The following is a 17049-nucleotide window of genomic DNA, read 5'->3' on the forward strand; positions in this document are numbered from 1 at the left end:
TAAAAATCCAAGAAACAGGAAATATAAAAATTGTTAAAAAATAAATAATTACAAAGAATATGAAGAATATTATGATTTTCAAAACTCAATAGTTTATCATTAATTAATTTAAAAATAATTACTGATAAAGTACAAATATTATATTTCAGAAGTAAAGAACCTTGGGGAACACTGAGCAGGTTTTTGTCTCACTTCTCTATGAGCATGAACCACTGTGCCCGTGCCACCTTTCCTGTGGGAGCAACAGTAATAATCAGCCTGGTCCTCAGGCGTGAGCCTGGAGATAGTCAGGGTCGCTGTGTTACCTGACTTGGAGCCAGAGAAGCGATAAGGGATCCCTGATGGCCGGTTGTAGACATTATAAGTCAGCATTTTGGGGGCTGTGCCCTCCTGCTACTGGTACCAGGAGACATAGCCATATCCCCCAAAGTCACTGCTGGTCCCGGTACAGGAGATGGTGATCATCTGTCCTGGCGTTCCAGACATTGCTGGAGGCTGAGTCAGGGCTGACTGGGCCAGACTCCCTAAGTAGAGAAAAAAAAAACCCACTCTGGTGAGTTCAAGCTGGGCCCAGGTGAGCCTGAAGTAGTGAGAAAGGGTGAGTGCAGATGTTCCCTGGGGTCCCTTTCCTAAACCTCACCCGGGCCCTGACTGAGGAGGATGAAGAGGAAAAGAGCCCAGGTCATGATGGAGATGCCCAGAGTGCTGCCTGCTGACACCCCAACCCTGGGCCTGGCTCTCTCCCAGTTCTTATCCCTCCTCTGCTCCAGAGAAGGGAGGGGCCTGCATGCAAATTTGCTTCCTGCAACTGCTTCTGCTCACCCCTTTCTGGCCTGGTCTTTGTCTTCAGATGTCTCAGGATTTCTTGACATCAGAGCTATCAAAAATAATTTCTCCTGATAATATTTTTCTCAGAACAAAAAATTAATTTTACCTGATTTGCAGAGGAGAATGAATGTGTGGAAATCCTCATGTTGAGGACTCCTCGACTTCCAGGTCTTTGTTGTAACAAAAATATGTCTGTTGATAACTCAGGACTCACCTCCTCTTGAAGTGTCCTCTGCTGGGATCCTGCCCATAATTCAGGTTCTTTTTCCTGTTAGGTAATTTTATTTATCTATCGTTTTGAATTCTGCTCTACGTCGTTTTTGGTTGTTGGTGGGAACTGTTCCCTCCATATTTGCTCTGCTCACTGCCCCATATCATATTTGTTTGTGCTGAACTATCTGCTCTGGGAATTTCTGAGGCAGCTTGTCGCTCTTAGCTTACTCAATGGTAAAGAGATGCTCAGACATGGGGAATCCTAGTAATAAACATAGATGATAATCCTAGGTCTGAGTTTGCATCCTCTCATCTCTGCCCCTTGCATCTTCAACTTGTAATTTTCTTCTCTAGAACTCTGATTCAACTAGAGTCAAGACTATGAATGATACATCCTATAGTATGCAATATATGGAGAGAATAATGTGAAACAGACAGAGACAAAGTGAAAAGTGTGAGCACAATTATGTATCCTTTTCAGTAAACATTGTGATATAGTTTTTTTTTTATAAATTCACATTACCCAGGACCTCTTTTCATATTATTCTATACATACCTATTAGACCATATATGAGTGACTTGATGTTCTTGGACTTCCTTTAGATAAGTGAATTCATAGAAATATGACACAATTCTCTATAAGTGGATGTTATATGAATACAAATCCTTTCCCTCCATTCTGTACACTGAAAAACTGATATGAAATTGTACTCCCTTGTTATTCCATTCAAAAGTTTATAAAATTGCCTTCCAATTCTTACTTTTTTCTAAAATATGTGTCTAATATTGATTTTGGGATCTGTGCTCTACCTCACTGATAAAAATTCCTTCCTCACAGGAGTAAAGATTCAGGTTTGATTCTTGATGCCCTGACCACAGTTCTAGAAGCTCTGAATGGATGAACACATAAATCTGATGTGTGGTCCCAGTGAGCATCATGAGTAAATGGTAAAGCAACAGTCAGTATGCCAACAACCCTTAGGCATCACACAATCACAACAGCAACAAAGAAAGGAAAAAGTGTGAAATATAATTCAAAAATCTAACAAAAACCCTCACAAAAATATCAATATAACTAAAATATTCAGTATCAAATTCCACTAATGCTATAACGAGCTCAGAATACCACCCCCCCCCATACTCAGTAAACCCTAAGAACATACAAAGAACAGCTTCTGGTAACTGAAAAAGAATGTGGATCATAGAAGACTCATGAAGGGAAGCTCTTGTTTTTAAAAAACAATATTTAAAACCGTGAACTTCCTTTTTTCCCAGCCTGTATTGTCGAATTGAAGAAAAACCACCAAATTTATGAGCCTAACCTTATTTCTTTCTGTCAGAGGTTAAAAAGAAACAGCTCTTGGTACTTGTTGGAGTACACGGAGCTTAGGTTTATCGGAATCGCACTCATCACAGTGCTCCCGAGTCACTCCCATTATTTTGTCTGCTTGTAACCACTTCTATGCTCTCTTCGCCAACCAATTTGTAAGGTCTCATCCTTCTTAGACACTGAAGTTGTACTGTAAGCTAATATTGCCGTTCTCCTCTCCTTATGTCTTTTGAGCAGTTTACCTTAATGCATTGTCCTTTTGTATAGATACAGGAAGACAATTAGTTAATATTATGCTTTATAACTTAGGATTTAATTGGCTTGAATATTATTCACTCCTGGGCATCTGTCTTCTCAGCTTAAGCCTCAGTTGCCCTCACTTCCTAGCACTCTAAGGGCAGGGTCCCGACGTGGGACTGGATGGAACCAGGGCAAGCCGGTAAGTTATGTGCTACCCTGGCATCGCGATGGGCCAGGCCAAGGTGCCACGATTCTTAACTATAAGTTAAGAGGTTGATCATGGGCAAATGATGTCATGATCCAAAAGTAACGACGAGACTAGGGCCCTGCTGCTAGGAATAGGAAAGATATCTGGCCTGAGCACTGCAGTCTGAGATCGAGATGGCCCTAGAAGAGCAATTCTATAAGCTCAAAGTATTTCTTACTGTGTCCATACAAAATGATTAATATTATGTATGCTTATATGTTGGTTGGACAAGGAGAGGAGAAACACGTCCTAGAAGCAGTTTTCCTGTATGTCCTGTCTAGCTTGGATGAGACTGAACTTTCTCCCCTTCAAACTGCCTTCAGTAAATGATTTCAGTATATTGAGGTAGTTTCTCCTATCTCACAGGAACCTAGCCGGCCTTAGGTATACAGTTCCCAGGTGCTAAGCCAGGCCTGGTCTTTGGGATGTAGATGCCTGGAGGCTGGCTGATTTTGGGGATGTAGATTCCAAGCTCTAGCAGACTGGTCTTTGTTGTGCTAATCTAAATGCTTGTAGCTTGTAAAAAGGTGAGGCCAGGATTACTGGCCTGCGGATATAAAGAAACAATGTATGTTTGCCTCCTCAATGTTCTTTCTGTAACTCCTTTTGATGACATCACTATATTGCGCCCTTTAGAGGTACTATGATCTATATAAGGGAGATTTCAGGGCTCTCTGGGGGGACACGTACATCAGAGAACCTGGGAAGATGGGGCTGAGGACAGAAGCTGAGAGAACAATGGTGCACATGCTTGAGAGATCCTGGGGCCTCCATGACATACATCTCTTCCATGTAATAAACTGCTGCTAAGACCAACCAGCTTGGCCTCGTTTCCTTCCTTCCCCTGACCATCGCCATGGACCTCTGTGGAGTGGGGAAACGGCCTGACTGCCGGCCTTTTATTTTTTGTGTGTTTACACAGGTACTTAGTACAATTCCAGGTAAACCACAGTAGTGAGGGCTGGAGCTATAGCACAGCGGTAGGGTGTTTGCCTTGCAAGTGCTGGCGTAGTGAGCTGGGTTCAATTCCTCTGCCCCTTTCTGAGAGCTCGGCAAGCTACCGAGAGTATCTGGCCTGCTCGACAAAGACTGGCAAGCTACCCGTGACGTATTCGATATGCCAAACACAGTAACAAGTCTCGCAATGGAGACGTTATTGGGCCCGCTTGAGCAAATCAATGAACAAAAGGAGTACAGTGCTACAGTGCTACCGATCTTCTCAGAATTCCGGTCTTCACTTTCCCCGATGGCCACATATTGCAATACCTAAACCAGTGGAAAAGTGCATTGAGCTGAAAGCCTATGTCCTTCTCAGTGTTTCCTTTAGGTTTTTATTTATTTATTCATTTATTTATAATTTTATTGAATCACTGTGAGATAGTGACAAGCTTTCATGTTTGGGTTGCAATCACACAATGATCAAATATCCATCCCTCCACCAGTGCACATTCCCCATCACCAATATCCCTGGTATACAACCCCTTTCTAACCCTCCCCCTGCCTTCATGGCAGACAATTTCCCCCTTACTCTCTCTCTCCTTTTGGGCATTATTTTGCTATATAGCTACTGAGAGACCATCAGGTTTGGTCCTTTATCTACTTTCTGCACACATTTCCCATCTTGGCCGATTCCTCCAGCCATCATTTTCTTAGTGATTCCTTCTCTATTCCAGCTGTCTTCTCCCCTTTGGACATGAGGCAGGCTTCCAGCTATGGAGCAATCTACCTGTCCCATGTATCTGCTATCCTTAAGTCCTTAAGTGTCAGCCTCATGTTATGTTATTTTATACTCCACAAATGAGTGCAGTCCTTCTATGTCTGTGCCTCTCTTTCTGACTCGTTTCACTTAGCATGTTACTCTCCATGTCTATCCATTTATAAGCAAAGTTCATGACTTCATCTCTCTTGACAGATGTATAGTATTCCATTGTGTAGATGTACCAAAGTTTCTTTAACCAGTCATCTGTTGTAGGGCACTGGGGTTGTTTCCAGATTTTGGCTATTGTGAACAGTACTGCAATGAACATATAAGTACAGATGTCATTTCTACTGTGCTTTTGCATCCTCGGGATATTTTCTGAAAAGTGGTATTGCGGGGTCATATGGAAGCTCAATTTCGAGTCTTTGAAGGACTGTCTATATTGTTTTCCAGAAAGGCTGGACTAGTGGTCAAATCCACCAACAGCGAAAGAGTGTCTCTTTTCACCCACATCCATACCAGCACAGGTTACTTTTGTTCTTTTGAATGTGTGCCAGTCTCTGTGGTGTGAGATGATATCTCATTGTTTTGATTTGCATCTCCCTAATGACTAGTAATGTGGAGCATTTTTTCATGTGCCTTTTGACCATTTGTATTTCTTTTTTGAGGAAACATCTGTTCATTTCTTCTCCCCATTTTTATGGGGTTGGAGGTTTTTTTCTTGTACAATTCTACTAGTGTCTTGTATACCCTGGATAATAATCCCTTATCAGATAGATATTGGGTAAATATTCTTTCCCATTCTGTGGGCTCTTTCTGTATTTTGGTCACGTTTCCTTTGAAGTACAGAAGCTTCTTAGTTTGATGTAGTCCCATTTGTTTACGTTTGCTTCCACTTGCATGGTCAGTGCTGTTTCATCTTTAAAGATGCTTTTAGCTTTAATGTCATGGAGAGTTCAGTCTACATTTTCCTCTATGTACTGTGTGGATTCATGTCTGATATTAAGGTTTTTAACCCACTTTTCTCTGACTTTTGTGCCTTGCATTAGACAGAGGTCAGAGTTCATTTTTTTTGCAGGTAGCTATCCAGTTTTCCCAGCACCACTTGTTGAAGAGGCAGTTCCTCTTTGTTCCACTTCACATTTCTTGTTCCTTTGTCAAAGATTAAGTAGTTATATATTTGGGGGTCTGCGACAGAAAATTCAATTCTGTTCCATTGGTCGCAGATCTGTTTCTAGCCCAGTACCATGCTGTTTTAATTACTACTACTTTGTAGTACAGCTTGAAGTTGGGGAGGGTGATGCCACCCATCTTCTTTTTCTCAAGGATTGTTTTAGCTATTCTTGAGGGTTTATTGTTCCATATGAATTTCAGTAGTGTTTTGTCTATTTCTTTGGAAAATGTCAAGGGTATCCTGGTAGGGACTGTATTGAATTTGTATAGTGCTTTGGGCAGTATTGCCATTTTGATCAAGTTCATCCTCCCTATCCATGAGCAGGGGATGTGTTTCCATTTCCTAGTGTCCTCTTTTATTTCTTGAAGTATTGTTTTGTAATTTTCCTTGTATAGATCCTTCACCTCTTTGGTTAAGCTGGTTCCGAGGTACTTGATTTTCTGAGGTACTATTGTGAACGGGATTGTTTTTTAATGTCTCTTTCTTCTCTTTTGTTATTTGTATATAAGAAAGCCATGGACTTTTGGGTGTTGATTTTGTAGCCTGCCACTTTATTAAACCGACCTATTGTTTCTAAGAACTTTTCTGTAGTCTTTAGGGTTTTCTAAATATAGTAAATTTATAGTATCATATTTGCAGTATCATATCGTCTGCAAATACTGATAGCCTGACTTCTTCCTTTCTTATCTGTATTCCCTTATTACCTCTCTCTTGCCTGACTACAATGACCAGGACTTACAGTACTATATTAAATAGGAGTGGCAAAAGTGGGCAACATTGTCTTGTGCCAGATCTTAGAGGGAAGGCTCTCAGTTTTTCCCCATTGATAATGATACTTGCCATGGGCTTGTGGTATATGGCGATGACTATGTTGAGGAAAGTTTCTTTGATTTCTGTTTTGCTGAGGATTTTCATCATAAACGGGTGCTGAATCTTGTAAAATGTTTTTTCTGTGTCTATTGATATGATCATATGGTTTTTATCTTTTATTTTGTTGATTTTTGAGGATTATGTTGATCAATTTCTGAATGTTAAATTATTCTTACATCCCTGGGATGAATTCGACTTGGTCATGGTGTATAATCTTATTGATGAGTCGTTGGATTCTATGTGCTAATGGTTTGTTGAGGATCTTTGCATCTGTGTTCATTAGGAATATTGGCCTGCAATAGTCTTTCTTTGTGGTATCTTTGTCTGCTTTTGGTATCAGGGTGATACTTGCTTCATAGAAACTGTTCGAAAGTGTTTTTGATACTTCAATTTTGTGGAAAAATCTTAAAGAAGATTGGGAGTAAGTCCTATTTTCAGATTTGGAAGAATTCACTAGTGAACCCATCAGGACTTTTGTGCGTGGGGAGACTTTTTATTACCTTTTCAATTCCTTGATGGCGATAGGTGTGTTCGGTATTCCAGGTCTTCTTGGTTCAGTCTTGGGAAGCTATAGGAATCTAGGAATTTATTCATTTCCTTGAGGTTTTACTGTTTCATGGCATAAAGTTTCCAAAAGTAATTTCTGAGGAACCTTTGAATGTCTGTAGTTTCTCTCGTAATGTCCCCCCTCTCATTTCTGATTCGGTTTATTAGGGTTTTCTCTCTCCCTTTCTTTGTGAGTCTTGCTAGAAGTTTATCGATCTTTTTTATTTTCTCAAAGAACCAGCTCTTGCTTTCATTGATCATTCTGATTGGTTTTTGGGTTTCCATCTTGTTTATTTCTGCTCTGAGTTTTATTATTTCCTTCCTCCTGCTCGGGTTGGGCTCTGTTTGTTGGTCCTTCTCCAAGCTCTTGAGCTGTGAGTTTAGGTTATTTATGTGGGCTTACTCTTCCTTCCTGAAGAATGCTTGTAGAGCTATAAACTTTCCTCTTAACACAGGTTTTGCCATGTCCCGTAAGTTTTGGTAACCGTGACCGCATTTTCATTTGTTTCCAGGAATCTTTTGATTTCCTCTTTGATTTCCATTCTAAGCCACACATTGTTCAATAGTGAACTGTTTAATTTCCAGGTATTTGATTTGATTTTCTGTTTGTGTGTGTGATTTACTTCTATTTTCACTGCATCATGGTCTGAGGAGATCGTTGATACAGTCTCTTTCTTCTGAATTTTATGGAGGTATGTTTTGTGGCTAACATGTGGTCTATCTTGGAGAATGCCCCATGCACATTTGAGAAAAATGTGTACTCAGCATTTTGAGGATGAACTGTCCTGTATATATCTACTAAGTCCCTTTCTTCCATTTTTTCCCTCAAATGAAGTATATCCTTGCTAAGCTTGAGTATGGTTGATCTATTAAGAGATGATAAAGCAGTGTTGAAATCTCCCATTAGTATTGTGTCACTATTGATGTCTTTCTTCAAGTCTGTGAGTAGTTGTTTTAAGTACTTTGCTGGTTCCTCATTAGGTGCGTATACATTTAGTAATGTATGTTCTTCCTGTTGCACAGATCCTTTTCCTTTAGGTTTTTAACCACTTCATTGTTTTCCACTCCCTCTTAACCTCTTTCCCTTGTTCTCAAATTTCTATAAAGCAAAACAAACTAAAAGGAAAAGAAGAGACCAGTCCAATGATTTCTACAAAACTTGAAGTATAAGCATACGGAAAATATTTTGAAATGGACCAAAAGTACAGCATAAATTATTAACCAAAAGAAGCTACAGTGATCTAATATCAAAATGCAATATACAAAGTAAAAAAATCACCAGCATAGAAGAGATATATACATATCTATATGTATATATAAATTATCAGGAAACACATACTCCTAAAGAAATGCACACTGAACATCATGGCCTCAAGAGTAATTAAGAAAAAATAACATAACTGAGGGGTTGGAGTGATAGCACAGCGGGTAGGGCATTTGCCTTGTGTGCAGCCGGCCGGGCCGACCTGAGTTCAATTCCTCCACCCCTCTCGGAGAGCCTGGCAAGCTACCAAGAGTATCTCATCCACACGGCAAAGCCTGGCTAGCTACCCGTGACGTATTCGATTTGCCAAGTCTCACAATGGAGATGTTACTAGGCCCGCTCGAACAAATCCATGAACAATGGGAGGACAGTGCTACAGTGCTAACATAACTGAAATTCTAGATAAAAGAGCCCAATCTGGGATTGCTACAGATGGCTTAACTTGAAGGCTGTCTGCCCCTGGTAGTTATGTGCAATTGCCAGCACCTTCAAATACAAGGAGCAGAGCAGGAGTGATATCTCACAAAAGAAGACTCTTTCTTATTTAGAAACAGCAGTTGTAGTTCCTAGAGAAGGCTGAAATATTTGCTTCTCTGATATAAATGATTAGGAGATGAAAAGGTTTAACAAGCTGGGAACATATTCAATATTTCCTTTCATGAACTATTGTCAGTCAACAGTTCCTCTAGTCGAGGGATTAGATGAGCTCAAATGTAAAGGGGAGTGAATTAAGAGGATTGAACCCTTTGACATGCTCTTTTCTCAGTTATTTCACAGTGAAGATTTCAAGTCCCCCAAATGGGTCATCATTAAATATACTTATTCTTCCTGCTTTATAAGAAAATGTTATTATGGTTCTTAACATAAAAACTGGAGACTAACACATCCAGATGTGTAAGAATTACAAAGACTGGGTTCCCAAGATGAATATCTATGACCAACCCTAATCTTTTCAGTAAGGCGAGGCTGCTTGAAGCCAATAGAATCTCTCATCATCCTTTATATTTTTCCTGACCACCTGCAGTAAAAACTACTTTCCTTGAGTCTCTTGTCTCAGTATATAAGATGTTTTTGTGTCCTTTACTATGAGTTTTAGAGACAGAGATTGGAAACACTTAAAAACAGAGATGGGACATGCCTTTCTTTCCAGTGTCCCAGGGTGTGTCTTAAAAGTTCCCATTAGGGCATCAACAGACCAGGATAAATCTCATAAATTCCCCTCAGACCTGGCCCCTTGTATCTATTGCTGGCCCAAGATTGCTAACATCAAGTTGTCAAAGAAAGCAAATAACTATTGCTCCCTTCTTTTCCCTTTGATACCCCAATTAAGTAGCTGTCCTGAGATACTTTTATCTACCCTTCTTAATTTATTTACTCCATCTTCAATTAGACTGAAAATATCACATTATTATATCATATATAATTAAGATCAGTTGCCTTATATTTCGCACCCTAATGTGGTGTGCTACTCCTGGTATATCAGTGGTGTAGAGTATGAGATTTCATGGCTTTGCACTCCAGGATTCCTAAAATTTCAAATAAATTGATACAGATAGATGGTAGATTAAATTTTTAACTGGATGGTGACTTTGGAGAAGGAGGCATCTCTGCAGCTTGTTGCTCTCTTATGAGATTTATTTGTTTGTCTCTGGATCATGGCCATCAATCAGCTCATCTAACACCAGAGGTAGTTCCTTAGGTGTGACTGCCAGGGTTCAGGAAGAATAGGGAGAAGGTGGAGGTCATGCATCCTGGGTTCCATTAGAGCCGGGAGATTTTGGTCACAAAACCCACATACCTGATTTTTCCAGCAGATTAACTCATGAAGTGGTTTGGTCAAGCCTGTGGATATTAGCTGGTAACAAGTTTTGAACGTTTTTGACTCCCAGGGTTCTGTTGGGGTGAGTGAGTCCCTCTGAGTTACATTCTTAAGTGACTGAAATTGTGGGATGCAAATTCCATCAAAAGATTGTCAAAACATATGGGTACATAGACTATCTCAGATCACTATTAAATTTATTTTTCTGGATGCTTATATATGCATACAAACTCAGAGAGAATTTGGAAAAATTGGAAGGAAGTGGGAATATGAAAATTTGTTAAAACTTGGTAAATTCAAAAGGATATGGAGATGATAAGATTCTTAAAAATTGGATCTGCGCGGGATGGGGAACTGAGGCACATCTCGCAGAAACAAAGCTGAACGGCTCCAGGCACTCTCTCCTCATTCGAACAGGTACTGTCTGGAGTCTAGGACCAGGTACTCTTTCTGGGCATGCGCAGCTAGCTTGATCCCTAGAACAGCTGGTTTTCTCCCTGGATCTGCTCAGGACGGGGAACTGTGGTACATCTCGCGGAAACAAAGCTGAACGGCTCTGGGCACTCTCTCCTCATCCAAACAGGTACTGTCCGGTGCCCAGCGCCAGGGTCCCTTTCCAGAGCCGCGGCCTCATTAGCGGCCGCAAATTATTCTCCCACTTCATATCCCATAGGAAGCATAAGTTACCCTCTTAGATGGAACCTTCTCTAAGTTAGCTCAACCACTAGAAACACATTAGCCAATAACTCATTAAACCTATTTGAATTCATTCTGCATTTTAAGCAGAATAGTAACAGTGAACGTGAAGGACTAAACCACACTGGTCACAATGGTAAAGCAAAGCAAAAGCCCACAAAACTTTCTTATTGAAGAGGCTAGCCCAGAAGACACCAATAGTACTGTAATGTTAAACAACCTCTGACAAGGAATTCAGAAGGGAGCTACTTAGGATGCTTAGGGAACTAAAAGAAACAATGGAGAGCAATGCCAATAAAAGACAAGAGGATTTGAAGGCAGAAATGAGGAAAATGCAAACGGAAATGTCAGACCTCAAAAATCTGGTAGGTGAATTGAAAAACTCAGTGGAAGGCCTCAGCAGCAGAGTAACAGCTTCTGAGAACAGAATCAGTGAGCTCAAGAATGAAGTTCAGAGACTCCAGAAAAGAGCAGAAAATGGAAAAGAGACTCACAATTCGCAAACAGATGACAAGAGAAGATCGTGATGAAGCCAAGAGGGGTATTATAAGAATTGTTGGAGTCGTAGAGGGACAGGAAGTAAACCTTGATGAAGAAGAAACTGTGAAAGACATCATTGCTACAAAGTTTCCAAAGCTGAAGAAAACTTGTGACCACATTCAGGAGGTCCGAAGGGTACCAGCAAGGAGAAATCCGAATAAAAATACCCCAAGACACATCCTGATCAAAATGACCGAAACCTTAGATAGAGACAAAATTCTGAAAGCAGCAAGATCGAAGAAAGAAATCTCCTAGGAAGGAGCATCCTTAAAATTCACAGCTTATTTGTCTGATGAAACCCTCATGGCCCGAAAACAGTGGTGGGATATAGTGAAAAAACTCAATGAAATAAATGCCTCACCAAAAATACTTTACCCAGAGATACTCTCATTCATAATAGATGGAACAACACACAGTTTCACAGACAAACAACAGCTCAGGAACTTCATAGACTCAAAACCATGGTTACAACAACAACTAAATGGGCTACTTTAAGGCAAGACAGGCCCCTCAAATATATCAAATTTCAACAAAGAAATGGAACAAAACCCCATACCAATAATCTCTCTCAATATCAATGGGCTAAACGCTCCAATTAAAAGACACAGAGGGGCAGGATGGATTAGAAAATTGAACCCAACATTCTGCTGCCTGCAAGAAACACATCTCAATAGTCAAAGCAAACACAGATGCAGAGTCAAAGGCTGGAAAACAATCCTACACGCAAACAGCTGCCATAAAAAAGCTGGGGTAGCCATCCTAATATCAGACCACATTGATTTCAGAGTGAAAAAGGTCACAAGAGACAGTGAAGGCCATTTCTTACTGATCAAAGGTTCTGTACACCAGGAAGAACTTACAATAATAAATGTATATGCACCTAATGAGGGACCAGCAAAGTACTTAAAACAACCTCTCATAGATTTGGAGAAAGACATCAATAGCAACACAATACAAGTGGGAGACTCGAACACCGCTTTATCACCTCTTGATAGATCAACCAGACTCAAGCTTAGCAAGGACATACTTCATCTGAGGGAAGCAATGGAAGAAAGGGACTTAGTAGATATATACAGGACACTTCATCCTCAAAAAGCTGAATACACATTCTACTCAAGCGTACACGGAACATTCTCCAAGATAGACCACATGTGGAGCCACAAAAAATACCTCCATAAAATTAAGAAGATAGAGATTGTATCAATGATCTTCTCAGACCATAATGCGCTGAAATTAGAAGTAAATCACACACAAAAACAGAAAACTAAATCAAACACCTGAAATTAAACAGTGCACTATTGAACAACGAGTGGCTTAGAAAGGAAATCAAAGACTAAATCAAAAGACACCTAGAAACGAATGAAAATGAGGACACGAGTTACCAAAACGTATGGGACCCAGAAAAGCTGTGTTAAAAGGAAAGCATTCCTCAGGAAGGAGGAACGAGCCCACATAAATAACCTAACCTCACAGTTTAAGAGTTTGGAGAAGGACCAACAAAAGGAGCACAACCTGAACAGGAGAAAGGAAATAATAAAACTCAGAGCAGAGATTAACGAGATGGAAACCCAAAAAACAATCCGAAAGATCAATAAAACCAAGACCTGATTCTTCGAGAAAATTAACAAGATCGATAAGCCTCTAGCAAAACTCACAAAGAAAGGGAGAGAGAAAACCCTAATAAACCAAATCAGAAATGAAAAGGGGGTCATTACAACAGAATCTACAGAAATTCAAAGAATCCTCAGGGAGTACTTTGAGAAGCTTTATTCCACGGAACATAAAACCTAGAGGAAATGGATAAATTCCTATACTCATATAGACTCCCAAGGCTGAACCAAGAAGACCTGGAATACCTGAACAGACCTATCACCATCAAGGAAATTGAAATGGTAATAAAAAGTCTCCCCAAGCACAAAAGTCCTGGCCTGGATGGATTCATTAGTAAATTCTTCCAAATCTTTAAAGAGGACTTACTCCCAATCCTCTTTAATCTTTTCCATGAAATTGAAATATCAAAAACACTTCCAAATAGTTTCTACTAAGCAAATATCACACTGATACCTAAAGCAGACAGATACCACAAAGAAAGAGAATTACAGGCCTATATCCCTGATGAGCACATATGCAAAGATCCTCAACAAATTACTAGCAAATAGAATCCAGCTACTCATCAAAAAGATCATACACCATGACCAAGTAGGATTCATCCCAAGGATAGAAGGATGGTTTAACTTCGGAAATCAATCAACATAATCCATCATATCAACAAAAGAAGAGATAAAAAGCATATAATCATATAAATAGATGCAGAGAAAGCATTTGACAAGATCCAGCACCCCTTTGTGATAAAAAAAACTCTAGCCAAAATGGGTATAGAGGGGACTTTCCTCCACATAAAGTCATCTACCACAAGCCTACAGCAAGCATCATCCTCAATGGGGAAATACTGAGAGCCTTCCCTCTAAGATCAGAGACGGGACAAGGATGCCCACTCTCTCCACTACTGTTCAACATCGTACTGGAAGTACTTGAAATAGCAGTTAGGCAAGAAAAAGATATTAAGGGCATTCGGGTAGGAAAGGAAGAAATCAAGCTCTCACTATTCGCAGATGATATGATACTCTACTTAGAGACCCCTATAACCTCCACCAAGAAACTCCTAGAAACAATAGACTTGTACAGTAAAGTCGCAGGCTATAATATCAATACTCAAAAGTCAATGGCTTTCCTATACACAAACAGTGAGAGAGAATAAAGTGACATGAAAAAAACAATCCCGTTCACAATTGTGCCCCAGAAAATCAAGTACATAGGAATCAGCTTAACTAAAGAAGCAAACAACCTGTAAAAAGAAAACTACAAAACACTACTTCAGGAAATAATAGAGGACATTAGAAAATGGAAAGATATCCACTGCTCATGGGTCGGGAGACTTAACATTGTCAAAATGGCAATACTTCCCAAAGCATTGTACAAATTCAATACAATCCCTATAAGGATACTCATGACATTCTTCAAAGAAATAGAGCAAACATTCCTGAAATTCATATGGAACAATAAGCCCCCACCAAGAGCTAAAGCAATTATTGGGAAAAAGAAAACGGGAGGAATCAACCTCCCTAACTTCAAACTGTACTACAAAGCAGTAATAATTAAAACAACATGGTACTGGAACTATGGCAGAGCTGCAGACCAATGGAACAGGGTTGAATACACTGACATCTCCCCTCAATCATATGATCATCTAATCTTTGATAAAGGTGCAAGAAATGTGAAGTGGAGTAAGGAAAGCCTCTTTATCAAATGGTGCTGGCAAAACTGGATGGCTACATGCAAAAAAATGGGCTCAGAACTCTGACAAACACCATGTACAAAAGTAAGATCAAAATGGATTAAAGACCTCAACATCAGACCGGAAACCATTAGGTACATTGAAGACAAAGATGGCAAAACCCTCCATGACATTGAAGCTAATGGTATCTTCAAAGATGTCACGCCACTGGCTGAACAAGTGAAAACAGAGATAGATAAATGGGACTATCTTAAACTAAGAAGCTTCTGCACTTCAAAAGAAACAGTGACCAAAATACAAAGACAGTCTACAGAATGGGAAAGGATATTTGCCGAATACACAGCTGACAAGGGGTTGATATCAAGGATATATAAATTACTGGTTGAACTCCACAAGAAGAAAACATCCAACCCCATCAAAAATGGGGCAATGAAATGAATAGAAACTTTCTCAAAGAAGAAATCTGAATGGCAAAAAAGAACCTGAGATAATGCTCTACATCATTAATCATCAGGGAGATGCAGATCAAAACCACAATGAGATACCATCTCACACCTCAGAGACTGGCCCACATCTAAAAGAACAAAAGTAAACAATGCTGACGCAGATATGGCAAGAGAGGGACACTCCTTCACTTTTGGTGGGAATGCTGACTGGTTCAGCCCTTTTGGAAAACAGTATGGACGATTCTCAAAAAATTAGAAATTGAGCTCCCATTTGACTCAGCAATAGCACTCCTGGGAATATATCCCAGAGAGGCAAAAATGTATAGTTGAAATGACATCTGCACTTGTTTGTTCATTGCAGCACTGTTTACAATAGCCAGAATCTGGAAAAAACCTGAGTGCCCAAGAACAGATGACTGGTTAATGAAACTTTGGTACATCTACACAATGGAGTACTATGTAGCTGTTAGAAAAGATGAAGTCATGAAATTTACATACAAGTGATACAACATGGAAAGTATCATGCTAAGCGAAATGAGTCAGAAAGAGATGGATAGACATGAAAAGATTGCATTTATCTGGGGGACATAAAGTAAGAAAATAGGAGATTAATACACAAGAATAGCTGTGATCAGTACCAGGAGGATTACTCCATGGCGGCATTCTAGGGGAAAGGACAGCTAAGATAGAGAAGGGAGCACCAAATAAATGGTGTTTGGAGGATCCTCCCAGGAGGGGAGATGCATGTTGAAAGTGGACTATGGACTTAACATGACTGCCACTCAATGTCTCTTTTGCAGACCATAACACTCAAATGGAGAGAGAGAACAAAAGGGAATGCCCTGCCACAGAGACAGGGTTGGTTGGGGGGGGATGGGTGTGGGAGGGATACTGGGATCCATGGTGGTGGAGAATGGGCACTGGTGGAAGGATTGGTACTTGATCATTGTATAATTAAAACCCAAGCACAAAAATTTGTAAATCTACAACTGTACCTCATGGTGTTTCACTAAAAAATTAAAAAAATTATCATGTGCTTATTACTAAGTTCAAACTAATCATAAAAAAAACAAATAAAATTCTAAATGCAGAGGGAAGGAGCATGAGGAAACACAGAGCAGGTTTTTGTCTCACTTCCCTATGAGCGTGAACCACCGTGCGTGTGCCACCACGCCTGCCTGAGCAACAGTAGTAATCAGCCTCGTCCTCAGGCTTGAGCCCAGAGATGGTCAGGGTTGCTGTGTTGCCAGACTTGGAGCCAGAGAAGCGATCAGGTATCCCTGATGGCCGCTTATTGACATTATAAATCAGCATTTTTGGGACCTTGTTCTCATGCTGCTGGTACCAGGAGACCTCATTATATCCCCCAATGTCATCACTGGTTCCTATGCAGGAGATGGTGACTCTCTGTCCCTGAGTCCCAGACACTGAGAGAGGCTGAGTCAGGACATTCTGGGCCCAGGTTCCTGAATAAAGAGAAAATAAAACATTGGTGAGTTCAGGCTCGTTCTGGATGTTTCTGAGGCGGGAAGACAGAGGGTGAGCCCAGATGTTCATAGGGTCCCTTCCTTGAGCCTCACCTGGGCCCTGACTGAGGAGGATGAGAAGGAGAAGAACCCAGATCATGATGGAGATGCCCAGAGTGCTGCCTGCTGACACCCCAACCCTAGGCCTGGCTCTCTCCCAGCTCTTATGCCTCCCCTGCCACAGAGAAGGGAGGTGCCTGCATGCAAAGCTGTTTCCTGCACATGCCCCTGCTCGCTCCTCTCTGGCCTGGCCTTGGCATGATCTCTCAGGATTTCTTGACAGCAGAGATATCAAGTACACTAATTTTTCTGACAT

At 40.5% G+C, this 17049-nt stretch overlaps 1 gene segment (V, D, J or C); it reads right to left on the reverse strand.

The window, feature by feature from the left end:
* Positions 1-393: 393 nt before the first annotated feature.
* On the reverse strand, positions 394-16833 carry LOC130022862 (immunoglobulin lambda variable 2-11-like). The segment is given in 4 exon segments: positions 394-524; positions 4070-4124; positions 16342-16673; positions 16788-16833. Coding segments are annotated over 4 exon segments (564 nt in total).
* Between the last annotated feature and the right edge of the window lie 216 nt (positions 16834-17049).

This window comes from Sorex fumeus, unplaced genomic scaffold, assembly GCF_029834395.1.
Source record: "Sorex fumeus unplaced genomic scaffold, SorFum_2.1 ptg000021l, whole genome shotgun sequence".
Lineage (NCBI taxonomy): Eukaryota > Metazoa > Chordata > Mammalia > Eulipotyphla > Soricidae > Sorex > Sorex fumeus.